The 14436-nt window shown below is 41.0% G+C and overlaps 1 protein-coding gene across 1 annotated transcript in view; it reads left to right on the forward strand.

Moving 5' to 3' along the window:
- ADAMTS9 (ADAM metallopeptidase with thrombospondin type 1 motif 9) overlaps positions 1 to 14436 on the forward strand; it is a 173563-nt gene that overhangs the window by 36405 nt on the left and 122722 nt on the right. Inside the window, exons 4-11 of the mRNA XM_054976014.1 lie at positions 814 to 1103; positions 2115 to 2198; positions 2395 to 2519; positions 4010 to 4050; positions 4172 to 4277; positions 9312 to 9458; positions 10063 to 10204; positions 11642 to 11749. Coding sequence (XP_054831989.1) covers positions 814 to 1103; positions 2115 to 2198; positions 2395 to 2519; positions 4010 to 4050; positions 4172 to 4277; positions 9312 to 9458; positions 10063 to 10204; positions 11642 to 11749 — 1043 coding nt within the window. The remainder of the gene's footprint in view (positions 1 to 813; positions 1104 to 2114; positions 2199 to 2394; positions 2520 to 4009; positions 4051 to 4171; positions 4278 to 9311; positions 9459 to 10062; positions 10205 to 11641; positions 11750 to 14436) is intronic.

The following is a 14436-nucleotide window of genomic DNA, read 5'->3' on the forward strand; positions in this document are numbered from 1 at the left end:
CTTCAGTCCCATGAAAGAGGGAGCAAAGGAGAATGGCAGCTCTTTGCAGCTTGTCTCCAAAGTTGATTGGTTGGGAGTGGTCTATGCTCCTCCCTTGCAAGTATCTGATTGGGAGAAACTCCATTGTTCAAGAAATCAGTAGAACCAAAGAAAAAGCTCGCACTGCATGGCTGGTAAGCACCCAAACGCAAATAAATCACGGAATAAATTGGGGAAGGTTTTTTTCATAATTCCCAGATTTCTTGGATTTGTGTTACCATTTGGGAAAATTACACTGATGACCTAAAATAGTGATTTCCATGTATACCTCAGGATTTTCATAATGCACACTGCTAATAATCTGTTGTTCATTTTTTTGCTACTTTGCATAATTTAGTCTCTTTTTGCTGTGCAGCTGTTCGCTTCACAGTCATTTTATTCTTCTTTCCCTCTGAAATTCCAATAGACATTCCATATCTTTTTAATCACAAGGGCTAGAATGTCACTTTCTTAGAAGTAAAATTCTGAGGAATTATTCTGTTTTTTCTGTTCTTGTGGGGAGATCGTGGCACAGCCTGTATTTAAAGCATTTATATGGTGCATGAAGCCATTAGCTACAATGAACCAGTTCTTTACAGAAACTCCAAGGGGATACGGAGCTCACTGGTCTGCAGAGATTTGAGTTTTGAACCGATCCCACTTAAGTGAATGGGAAAGCTGCCTTGGGTGTGGGCTCCATGTTCATAGCAGACATGGGGCTTTGAGTAGGAAACTTCGCTTTACTAATGAACCTTTTACAGATTTATTATTGTCTATCTTTTTTTCATTAAATAGGGCATGTAAAAAATCACAGAAAGTTCAAGAGGAAAAGCAGGAGAAGACAGCGGCCCCCAACTAGCATATTATCTGATGTAGAAGTATTGAAACATAGCATAGTCTCACAACAGTTTCCTGCATCCAACAACAACAAGACTGGTAACACAAGGGGGAAGAATGGCCACCGAAGAACCAAACGATTCCTCTCCTATCCCCGCTTTGTGGAGGTTATGGTGGTAGCAGATAGTCGAATGGTCGCTTACCATGGAGCAAATCTACAACACTACATTTTGACATTAATGTCAATAGTGAGTATTCAAATCACCATAACAATATTTAGATCATAATAACAATACAGATGGAAAAGGTCAGATACTCACCCCCCAGCACTGTGGTTGTGTGATCAAATTTGATGCCCCTTGTCACTTCTTTTAAAGGAAATTAGAAGCATCAGGAGATCTGTATCTCATCCAGTTTCACCCCCAGTGTCTGCCCTTTTTTCCTTTGTTATTTCAGAAATAAACATTACATCATACTACACTTTAATAGTGTATTAAGAAAAAGCCCAATATAGCAGTGTTCCAAAGTCTTCATTTAGTAACAACGACTCTTGAACATTGCTTTATATTTGAGGCTTTTCCTTTCAAACTCAAGGGCTGTTTATCAAGGCATTCCTTTTCCTTGCTTTAAATCACTTCAACCTTAGATAAATTCAGTGGTTATGAAGTGCAGAGAGAACAGTTGTCACCTAAATGAAGTGGGTTTCTGTGGTTTATGGAAAGGAATTGAGAGTGTATACTGCACTTTCAAACCGACAGCTCATAGTAGCTATCAAAGAGAGGGCTCTGTATATCTTTGCCACAGTAGCATGTAGCAAAGTTTGAAGCCTTCCTCCAGTTTAAGTGGCTATTCCTCCACATACCAACATCTCTTTCTCATACGGGTGTGGAGAGACTGTCATTGTATTGCCATCGGTCTGTTGGTTTTCTTTTACTCTGGTTGTGTCTGTTTTGTAAGCAACAAAACAGTAAACAGTTTCAATATTCTGTTGTCTGCAATATAGCCCATATCCTCCTCCATAAGTGTAATAAACCACAATCATTTTGTCCCTATACGTTTTTATGTCACAGTCATTTGTATAACTGCACGTGGACCCTTTTGCCTTCCAGTTTTGGTCTTCATAGAAATAGGAACAAAATGAAGGAACAAAATTTGCTGTGGGTTGTCGCCTTTTACATTAGCATATAAAATTGGTGAGGATAGTTTGCTTTCTTAACACATTGTAAACATTAACTTTCCGTAATTTATCTTTTATGCAGGTAGCTTCGATATATAAAGACCCAAGCATTGGAAATTTAATTAATATTGTTATTGTGAAATTAATCATCATACATAATGATCAGGTAATTACTTTAGGGGATGCTTCCTTTCTCTCCACTTGAGATAACCTAGTGAATGTCACGTGGTTCTTTTGTTGTTGTATCTATTATCAGACACTGTACAATTGCGGGAAAAGCCTAAACCACACAAAATAGAGAAGAGAGGTGGTTGAGAAGGATAGAAAATACTAATCCTCTTTACATTCTTTTTTTTAACTAGGATGGACCTTCCATATCTTACAATGCCCAGACAACATTAAAAAACTTCTGCCAGTGGCAGCAAACTCAGAACCACCCGAGCGAGCACCATCCAGCGAAACATGACACTGCAGTATTGGTGACAAGGTATGCCATGGCTGGAAGTTTTGCTTCTTAAATAAGCCATGTGATTGCTGTGTTATGGCCTGACAAAAGAAATTAACAGTGCCATCCTAGCCAGAGTTAACCCTTCTAAGACCTCTAAAGTAAATGAGATTAGTAGAATGTAACTACTAGAATGACATTGAATTTTTTTTATAGTGGTGCCCAGTTTTCAGAAGTGTCCCAATGTGGAGGGGAGTATCAAGGAATATTAGTTTGCTATAATGAATGGGTACCACATTGCAATCTGGTTTCTGTTTTGCCATCTGCTCAAAGGTTGAAGACAACCTGAGATTTCCACAGGAACTTCGTCTCCCTCTTCCCCCTTGTTGAGTCAACTGATACTGGTTTTGTGATCTGTGAAAGTTCCTTATTAAACAGCACTAAGCAGTATAAGGAAGTCTTTTCCCACTACAGCATTTTCAGAAAAGGAGAGATTTGTGATGAAGGATTTAAAGCAGAGAACGGAAGTGGCTTTATGGATACACAAGCATTTGTAGTACAGCTGTGGATATAGGCGGTGATCCAACACATACGCACCCTTTTTTCATTTTTACTCTGATGGGCTCCCACCACAAACTGTGTTTTAGATGTGGAATGTTTTACAGTGCAATTTATCCATTTGGAAAGGAGCTGCTGGGGTGGAAATGAAAAAAATGCTGTGTGTGCATGTGTATGTTCTAGCACAAGCCATTGGGACCTGTTTGGAATCATAGATTCCAAACACAGAGGATTCTAAACACAGAGGATTGTGGTAAATATTTGGCCCTGAGTAGTCCTCAAGCTATGCAGTACCCACAGCCCATACTGATGACTTAAGATAGCAAAACACCAGCTGTTTTGGTGGGAAGAGGGAGAGACCTCTGATCTGTTCAATTTAGTGGTGCATTATATTAGTATCATTATGTGCTGTCTGTTGAGGACATTATCAGCTGCTTCCTTAGGTTCCAGTCTGGCCAGATGTCGTCTGGATGAGAGGCATTGCCAGCTACCTCTGGGGCATAACACAGTTTTTACTCCAGAGCATATTTAAAAAGCGATTGGAAAGATCCATTTGTTTACTTTGATTTTGTTATAAGGTTTAGATAGTAGTTAAGAACAATACATGACGATTTACTAAAATCATGCCAGGTGTTCAAGGTTCTGTTTGAAAATTTTCAGGGATATGACAGCTGAGGCCTCAAGAGGGCATAATAATGCTCAAGAATATGGATGTGGTAGATACATCAAAGCAAATGTGAAATAATTAGACAGCCCTTTGAAAAAGCTAGTAAGATATTATGAGCAAGAGTAAAAACAATTGTAGCCAACCTTGAGCATTTGGAGTTGGACAGGATATATACTGAAATACATTTTTCAAAAAATATCAGGCAGGGAGCCCAACATACTATAATTAAGTGGTGTGTATTGATTATTGTATGCTTGAATGATAACTTGCATGGAAATTAAAAGCATCAAGTCTGTTTTGCTTTCAGACAGGATATTTGTAGAGCTCAAGACAAATGTGATACTTTAGGTAAGCCTAATCTCCTTTTTCTTACTCTTTAAGGTGATAATGTTACATGTTCTTGACAGTATGTTGCATATCTGTATTTAAATAGCAAACTTTCTCTTTTGTTCTGCTTTGGATTTCCCAGGTCTGGCTGAACTGGGTACAGTCTGTGATCCATACCGGAGCTGTTCAATTAGTGAAGACAGTGGCCTAAGTACAGCTTTTACGATTGCCCATGAACTTGGCCATGTGTATGTTCTGTAAAAATACAGATTTATTTTTTTTAAACAATGGGTTGCAAAGCAAGTCTATAACTATAATTTGTTTGGTAAGAAATTGCGTGTTAAACAACACATATATTCCTCTGTGTTAAAGAAGATGGGCAATAATGTATAGCTTTTCAAGTAGAATTCCAATATTGATTGTTCAGCAATGATAGTTATGGTGTCAGCTTTAGGTACTCTAGTGGAAAATGCCTTCAGACTGGGAGAGCGAAGGCTGACATTTTCAGTTTGGTGTGAACTTTACTTCCCAACTTTCCCTTCTGCTAGAGAGTACGTGCAGCCAAGTGGAAAGCCAGTTCTTTCCAGCAGAGACATGCTTAACAAAATACATCAAACAGGTATTTGATATATTAACTCTTTGGGAGTGCTTATTTGCATCCTGTGCTGTGAATGCCAAATTACATATTCCAAGTCTCAGTTGTCTTGGGAAATTTCCATTCCAATTTAATTTCACTGAATATGAAATTTAATTACAAAGAATTTCCAGGTTACTCTATAAGCTCTATACAACTTTTTGATCAAGGGGAAGGGCAAGAGGAATATCCTAAAATCCAGTGCTTCACAAATAAGATAGCAATATTGATTTTATTTTACATTGTTCTAAAATTTCTGTCTGTTAGTGCAATCTGCTAAGCAAATAAATTGCATGAATTGAGTAAATATTACCAAAACTATGAATACTTTTATGAAAGAAAGACCCAAATATCTGATATGTTTTTTGCAAGTTTAATTTCAGCACGTACTGCTGGCTTCAGATATCTTCCTTGAGATTGCACTAATCTCTTAGGGCCCAACTATCAGCTAGAGACCATTGCAAGCCAAATTGTATGTACCTATTATCTGTTGATTGTCTCAGCTGCTACCAAACATAGTCTACTTAAAATTCTGCTGAATATATAAAGGTTGCTGCCATTTCGGAAGAGGAATGTGTTCTTGACCTGGGTTCCATTGAGCTTGGGGAAGCACCAAGATGCAAGCACGTGACAGGAAACTGTGTGACATCAAAATCATGTTACGGGAAGAGAAGGAGACATGGTTATGACCTTATTGGTATTAAGACCAGAACTGTGGGCAACAGGCCACGGCTGTAATCCTGAGCACACTTACCTGGGAGTAAACCCATTGAACATAATAGGACTTAGTTTTGACTAGACATGCATAGGATTGCACTGTAAGAGAGCCGGGGCAGGAAAAATAAGCTCTAGGAGGTGAGGAACAAGCTAAGGGTCAGAACTCTTGAATAAGTGAATGGCCTTGCATTGACATACGGCTGGTCCTCCTCATGTGCTTGTACAGAAGGGCACGGCTTTCTCTCTGTGTGAATATTAGTAGTAGATCCTTCCAAGAGACAGAGAAAAATAGAAGTTCTATAAGGACTTGTGACCAAGCAGTAGGACATCACTATTCTGTTGCTGTAGGGGTTGCCTTCTAGATAGTCTGGATGCAGTCAGAGATTAGATGATAATTACATGTGTGTAGATTCTTTGTGCAGCAGCAGGAGAGACAGGAGGAGAAGACAGTGAAAAATTAGACTAGCAAAATGAGGAACACCTTTCCCTCATCTTGCCTGTTTTCCTTCTGTTAGATAGAAGCAAAGAGACATGTAGAAATGCATACGTCGATGACACCTGTGAAGCACATAAACACAGAGTGGAGGGGGGAGAGGGATGTACAAATGAGAGAGGGGAACGGGTTGGGAGCTGTAGGGCAGGGGCGGTTGCCAAATCCCTTCTCTTCCCTGGCCAGGTTTGAATTTCCCGTTTTTAATTTGGTAACAAAGGGAAGAAAAACTCCTTTTGTTTTCCTCTGAAATTGGTGAGATGTAATATTCTTGATTCGAGTAGCTGACATTGGGGTAAATTGTAGCCATTCTTTTATTCTTAAATAAATGCTTCTAGATTATTTCCCCTCCTTTCATTAGACTTCTTAATAGCAGTTTCTTGGAATCCGGTCTTGCCTGCAGTGAACAAAACTTTTCTCAGTTCATTGGAAGGTCTATCAGGGGTTCCAAACAGGAAGCGCTTTCTCTTTCTCTTTTTTGATCTTTTAGCAAAGGGGCAAAGTTGGTTCACTGGAGGCAAGCTTAATGGAAATGTAAACTCATCAGCCTTCAAATTTAAGATCACATCAGGTCATTTCCTCTCTTCCACTTCAGCTAGCACAGCAGCTTAAGCTGTTCCGTCTCTGTGGTATATTTGCAGCATTCTTCACATATCATGTGCTCCACACCTCATATTAGGGGGACGGTTATATTGATATTGATGCTTGATGGCATTTCTGTAAAATGGACCACATTAAAAAGAAGAGCCAGATTCATTCCTGGAGTCACTTCTATCCCTGGGGACTAACTCTGTGTTATAGAGTGACACCAGGAATAACGTTGCATGTAAATGACTAAAGCTAAAAGTTTAACTCATTAGAAAGACGTTTCGTACACGTGGGGGCTTTCCATGAATCAAGATGTATAACCACCAATGATTAGTAGAAAATCTGAAATATCGCTGCTATGACTACTTTGACTGGCGATGAAAAACATATCTGATGCACCAGAGTCCATTGCGGATTTCCTGGTACATTGGACAGTTATATGCAGGAAAGATTTGGAGTTGAGGGCAGCCTCCAAAGAGCAGCGCAGGCTGAACTAGGGGCTGGGTTTTTCCAGCATAATTCTTTTTTTAGCACCTTCAGATATCTTTGATTTTATTTTAGTGACTGTAGAGATTTTCCATTTGATTATCTGTACAATTAAGCCTAATTTTATATCTGGGAAAAAGTCTACCTTGTGGAATGATACTTGGTTCAAATTTTGTAAAAATGTGGAATGAGGCCCTTTGTAGCATCCACTGGTTAGAGTAGCAACCTGAGGATCATAAAACACAATTAGAATGAAAGTGGTTTATTATAACAATACATCATTGGCTGAGTACATTAAATAACTGAAGAGCCCATTGTGTAAGCCTGATAAAAATTCTTCTTCACCTTAATAGGCAATTACATGTAACTGATAAAGCCATACCTATATAACAGTTGTAATTTGAGGTTGGGGGCGTTTTTTGCATGTTGCATGGCATACTTATTTACTCTAAAGATGTGCATCTCTCCCCTGAGCACAAAGTGGCTTACATAAAAGTATCATAAAATACAATCATGAAACATAAATTGGCAAACAAACCAATCAAAGCTCCTGCCTACACTTCAGAACAGCAGCATTTAGGGAGAACAAAACAGACTGACAGCACCAAAGCAGCACATGGGGGAGGGGCCATAGCTCAGTGGTAGAGTGTCTGCTTTACATGCAGAAGATCCCAGGTTCAATCTCTAGCATCTCCAGTAAAAGGGTCAGGTAGCAGTGTCTCTATCTGAGACCCTGGGAAACTGCTGCCCACCAGAGTAGACAGTACTGACCTTGATGGACCTGTGATCTGATTCAGTATGAGGCAACCTCATATGTACATATATGTACACATGTTGCCAAGCACCAAGACCCAAACTGTAGCCAAAGAGCTCAGTCAAAAAAAAAAGTTTGTTGGAATAAAACAGCCTTATGTAATTTGTGGAACATAACCAGGGAGAGTTCATTTGGTATGTCCTCAGGTGCTTATTCCATAAAGTGGATGCTAATGCAGAAAAGACCAAAGATGCAACATATGCCAATTTGAAATCTTGAAAGTTAGGTATATTCAGGAGTATATTCAGAAAGAGTCACTCGATTGATCTGAGTTGGTGATCAGACAGGCAGACAGACAGATATGGGGGGACAGAGAGGGAGGGAGAGAAACACCTTCAAGTATGTGGCTCCCAGGTCATGAAATACGTTTTTCTGAAGGGAGACCACCAACTGAAATAAGCAGATAGAATAAAGTTCTATGATAGGTGTATGTAGAAAGGTTTGGATCTTAATGTCCCATTGTGGTTACAGACATGTGGCAGGGTGATTTTCAACAATTCCCTGATCTCACTGCAGTCCTTCACTTTGACTCCCTTTCATGATGCTCCAGTTTGTCAAATTGACCCATGGTACCAAAAGTTTGGAGGGGCATAGAAGACTAAAATCAGGGGAAGTTGCTGTTTATTCAGTATTTCTTTGATGTTGCTTAAGATCCAAGGAAAAGAGTAATTCACATAGATGGATTGTGCAACACACAGATTATCACAATAAGAAAAATAGTGTGTAAATGCAGTATGAATTTCTGTCCCTTTAGTCATTTGGGGATGTGGATTGAACAAGAGGAGTTTTATATAGCCTGCTGCTATCAACTTGGCCTTCTGAAACATGATTTGCCCCCTGTGGAGGAGTGAAAGCTCTTGCTTTCGGGCAAGACAGGTGAAACCTGGGTTTTAGTTTTGGAAAGCCCTAGGACAAAGCCTGTTTATGCAAAGATATTGCAGACCTTTGCAGTGGAATTCACATTCAGTCATAAAGACGATTATCAACAGTATGGTTGGATCCACCGGATTTTTCCTCCAGTGTAAAAGGAAAGAGTGGTCCCCTTTGACCTTCAGAAGGCTATGCTGGAGATCATGGGATCTGCATGGACAAAAGTCATGCATGTGGCTGTAGTAAGGAAGGGAATTGGGCAAGACTGAGGGCCAAACTACAAGTGACGAATGACACTTGAACAGCAAGTGTATTCCTCCCTGTTCACTTGCCCTCCACTCGATGGCTTGCCGTTCAAGTGTCATTTGTCACTTGTAGCTTGGCCCTGAGTGAAAAAACTGAATGGAACCAACCCAATGCTTTGGATCTCGCAAAATTTTGGAATCCATTGATGTTCAAGGCATAGGGAGTGGGGTTTTTGCCACCTACATTATTCCTTTTGGCATAATAAATATAATACCAAAATTATGTCCTCTGGGAAATAACAGGATTGAATTACCTGCTGTAACTCTTGTGCTGAAATCAATGATTTTTTAAAAGACTTTGGCAGAGCTGTTCCTTTGTTTCTTTCTGCTCTTTAAAGCCAGTAGTATCATGTTGGCCCATATTTTGTCTCTCTTTAGATTTAACATGCCTCATGATGACAACAATAAATGCAAAGAAGATGGAGGGAAGAACCAGCAACATGTTATGGCTCCCACCCTGAACTATAACACTAACCCCTGGATGTGGTCAAAATGTAGCCGGAAATACATCACTGAATTTCTAGAGTAAGGCCATAACAATCATTGGATGCACGTGTGACTGTAATCATGTAGATGAGAGAGACTGGGTAACAGAAATTTGTGTCTGAACACCTGTGCACTCTTTTTTTGTTTCTGTGACAGAATAGTGTAGAGGCAGATGGAAAGAAGGAGTAGGGATCCTGGTTACGCACTCAGTAGTGACTGAAGTGTTGGAACTTGTGAGAAAGAGAAGGTTTCGGAAGAGTGAATAATTGTTTTCATTTCTCTACCGGAAGCCATTCTCACATTCTCCGGTAGCACCTCTGGAACAGCTGTTCCACCTTCACCTCCACAAAAATAAGAGACAGAAACATTCTAACTAAAAATTAAATGGCAATTCTCACAAGCTAGTAGGAGAACAGATTACTATATAGTGTGCAGACTTCACAACATAGTTACGATCATTCAGTAGAGTTGCCTTTTTCTAATGACATTTTTGAGGGTTGGCAGCTCCTAAGTGGCCTTACGCTAGATGTTACTATTCATTGTGAATGCTCTTTTGACTAGGCATTTGAGATCTTTTTGGAATGCTCCTAATCTGCCTTTGCAAGTGCAGTGGTGGAGATGCATGTTTTGTTTTTCCTTCTAGCACTGGTTATGGAGAGTGCTTGCTTGACGAACCTTCGTCGAGAATGTACACTTTGCCTCAACAGCTTCCAGGATTCATTTATGATGTCAATAAGCAATGTGAGTTAATTTTTGGGCCTGGAGCTGAGGTTTGCCCGTATATGGTAAGTGCATTTCCACTTCTTTAGCTTATTCTAAGTAAGAAATACCAATGCGCTTATTCAGAACAAGACACGTGTACTTATTTTGCATATACAACACCAGAATGGGAAAGGTGAATGCTGAAAGAACATATTAGTTTGATGGAATTTGAAGCTTTTAATTCTCATAACCAAATTCTTCAATATCTATGATTCCCTTCATACAAATGACCTGTCGAATGGGAACTACTTTCTTTTGTGGTGGCCCACTGTCATTATTGTAATAATTCATGGATGTGCTACAATAATTTGGGTAGTGCCAATGTCATAGAACTGCCCTACCTGATTAGCATCAACTTTCTGCTAGGGTTCTGATTGAGTGGCAAGGACATTCAATCACTACTTGTATTTGGAGTATTCATACATGTACAGCAGCCCTTGGGGAAGAGTGGGATGTGTCTAGATGTGTATTTGAAGGGGGTATATTTGATAAGCAATTGTGAATTCCTCTACATGTGTAAGCAAGCAACAAATAATATTAAAAGAGAACTTGATTTTCAGGATGTTATAAAACAGGGGCCTTATGTTAGATCCCAACCCACCCACAGTCAGATGTCTCAGGAACAATATTTGCAGAAATCCTCAGTCACTTACTGTTTGTTGATATGGGCAGCTGTTTTTATTGCAGTTTCCATTAAAGGAGAGCTCTGATTGTGTACAAGTTTAACCATGAAACTCACTGCAAAATAAGAACGTAAGAAGACCGCTGGGTCAGACCAGTGGTCCATTTGGTTTTTCATCCTGTCTCACACAATGACCAACCAGTTGGCCTGGAGGGGCAAACAGAGCATAAAGGCTAAGGACATCCCATGCTGCTACCTCCCAGCACTGGTATTCAGGGGGTTGCTGCCTCTGGATATGGAGGCTCTCTCCAGTAACCATGGCTAGCAGCCATTGCTGGACCTCACCTCCATGGATCTGTTTCATCCCCTTTTAAAGCTATCTGTGCTCATGGTTGTCACTTCTTCTCCTTGCAGTGAATTCCACAGTTTGTGTGTCTGTTCTGAACCCATTTGCTAACAGTTTAATTGGGTGCTCCCAAGTTTATGGGGGGAAATGCTCCTTCTATTCACTTTCTTCACCCCATGCATAACTTTATAATACTTTTTCTGTCATGTCTCCCCATAGCCGTCTTTTTTCTAGACTGAAAAGTCCCAGGTTCTCCAGACTTTCCTCATAGCAAAGGTGCTTCAGACCTCCTAAAATAAAGCAAAACAATATTGTTCTGCATTCTCAGGCTTAGCCAAGTTCTCTTCCCCTATTTTATGACATTCATTGTTTACATTTCCTTTCTTAGTAATGGTAATTACACCAGGGAGATGATGTAAAATGTATTTACGGGCTGTAGCATATGGCAGACTGGCTATTCACTAATGCTCTGACTCTTTAAAATCACTTAAGCAGAAGCAGTGCAGGAGACTCTGGTGCATCAATGCTGATGGAGCACACAAGGGATGTCGCACTCAACACACACCATGGGCTGATGGGACGGAATGCGGTCAAGCAAAGGTTGGTTGGCACCACCGCTGTTTCTTGCTTTCCCCCATGCAGATAGAAGATCCCTTTTCTAATTGATTTTGGAAAGTCACTTATAAAGCAGACCAGAAATTTAAATGGCTGGGGAAGGGGGGAGCATCAGGGAGCCATTTTGAAAGGAGAGCAGTACTACAACTCTTGTCCCCTTCGTGGTGATGGGTGGGTGATGTCCACACACACATTCCACTACAGCACTATGAAGAATCCCTTTTGAACAAGATTAACACTTGCAGACTGTTTTGTATCAGCAAGCTGCCGATATGATGTCAATCTTCATATCCTGCTGCCAGAAAAGGTGTTCATGAGCTTTGAGCTCTGCCTGTTGTGGATGTGTGGCGAATTCGTCTTACTCAATTTTTCTCACTATGATTTCTGTTAGTGCTGCCATCAGCATTGGTAATCCCTAGCATTGGAATATAAGCAACAGTGGCTTGGAGTACCCTACATGCAATCTGAGATGACAACTGAAAACAGAGATCTTCTTCCCCTTGGTTTCTGACGCAGGGTGGAAAAGAGCTACTCCTTCCTTTTTCTGCACCATTTAACTTGACAGCTGCTGTTGCTGTCTGTGGCTTTTGTGATGGCTGCGGCAGGGGCAATCTGTACATTTCTCTCTCAGTGCCTTTCCCACTTGGGCTTCTGCTCCAACAGTGCACTGTGGTTCTCAGGACACATTCCCCAGGAATCCTGGTGCATAGGTCACTACTGGAGCAGCATTCAAGGCTCTTGGGTGAGGAAAAGGGAGAAGCAGAGTCCTCTGCAGAAGCCCAAGCCACCTGTGTGTGTTGGGAAAGTGTGGCAAGGAGACTTTTGAGGTTTGCAGGGTGGGTTTGAGATAGTTCGTGGAAGTGGAGTCAGAAAGTGATTTGGAAACCCCATGGCACTCCTCATAATGTCTTCAGGAACACTGAAATAACTGAGCTGTTTTATGATGAGGGAAGGCAAAAACTTGGTTTACAAAATTCGATTCCGTATTTAGGCTTGAATGAAAGATATGTTTATCACTACTTGCAGCTAGTACACAGAAGTCTGGTTCTTTTGAAACTTGCGTGGTTTGTAGCTGTGATGGACAGAGCCCTTTTATAATGTGAAAGCAGTAATCAGTAACTGGAAAGGAAAGTGAATTTGTGATAACTGTATTTCTCATAATTACTACTAGATTTCAGTGGGTCCAGGAGATTGTCAGATGAAGCTTCTGCCATGAACTGTCAATTCTTGGTATACGTATAACACTCCATGATGTATGGATTCTATACTATCGTGAGCCAAGTGGTCTATTTTGTGCTAAGCATGATTGCTGTTAAATATTTTTGCGGCACAGTGGCAGCTGTTCTGCAAGGTGTTCCTATAGCACTTGTTTGTATCGATGCCATGTGTGTCTTTACTTGTGACAGCTGTGGTGCTTGTGTGTCAAAGCAGAAAGTAAGTATAGGGATTGATCTTGCAGATCTTGAACTCTCGGATTGTTGCTTTCCCTAGCAGAGATCTGCACTTACATACAAGTAGGAGTGTAGAAAAATACTTGGCAAGCCACTTCAGAAATTGCTTATGGACCAGCTTTGGTATACTCCGTGAAGATTTGGAGCATACAGAAAAGGCATTTAAACTTCCAGCCCCACTGCTTATTTGACCCAATGGGAGGGAGAGGAGGGGGTTCCCTGCTTCGCCTCCCATCGGGTCAAATAAGTGGTAGGGTGGTAAGTTTAAACCTACACTTTTCTAGCTGCTTACAAGTGACTAGAAAAGTGTAGGTTTAAAACCTACACCTCCACACACACTTGGCCCGCTGCAGGAGGGGCCAGGGAATATCCTGGCCCCTTCCACACCAGGCGAAAGGTAGCAGCGGGGCTGTAGGCACTCCGTTTGCCCACAATGAGCCAGGGAGTTCCCTGGCCTTCTGCAGCGGGTGAAGGGAATGGCAGGGCGTCTTCATCCGATCACATCAGGATGGGTGAATGAATGTTTGAGTTTGAATGTTTGAATGTTCAAACTGAACACCTTGCTTCTTCACCTGATGCCATTGCATCGGGTGAAGAAGCAAGGTGTTCGGTTTGAAACTGAATGCCAGTCTTCACCCAATGTGGGCCAGCTGAAGCCAGGCAGGGCCCTTTCCCTGCTGCGCAAGCAACAGGGAAAGGGCCCTTTAAATGTGGGCCAATTGGGGTGTTGAAAGGGCCCTTTAAATGCCAGCTGGCCCGCAGCAATCCTCAGATCAGCTGGAGCCAACTGGGGTTTGAAAGCTCTGAAGCTTCCCAAAGCAACCTGAATCACTTCAGAAAGCTTTGAATTGGCATTTCCGAATGGGGCCAGCCTACTGAAATCCTGAATCTTTACAAATCGGGTCCAATTCAGGTATTTATCCTGAATCGAAAACCCGAATTGCACACTCCTACGTACAAGTGATGCAGGGTAGTTTTGGGAGGGGAAACTTACTCTGTATAAATCATCTAACTAGAGTGGGTGAGAGATGCTTATGGAGTCTGACAGAAGAACTAAATTCAGAGGGGTAGTCATAGAATCATAAATTCAGAGGCATAGTCATAGCTGGAAGGGGCCTTACAGATCATCTAATCCAGCTGCCTGCCCAATACAGAAACAGCCTAATTGTGTTATTGTCTTGTAGCAAAATGAGTTAGAAATCCAGTTGATTTTAAAAGGGT

Source organism: Eublepharis macularius, chromosome 4 (assembly GCF_028583425.1).
Source record: "Eublepharis macularius isolate TG4126 chromosome 4, MPM_Emac_v1.0, whole genome shotgun sequence".
In the NCBI taxonomy this organism is placed as follows: Eukaryota; Metazoa; Chordata; class Lepidosauria; order Squamata; family Eublepharidae; genus Eublepharis; species Eublepharis macularius.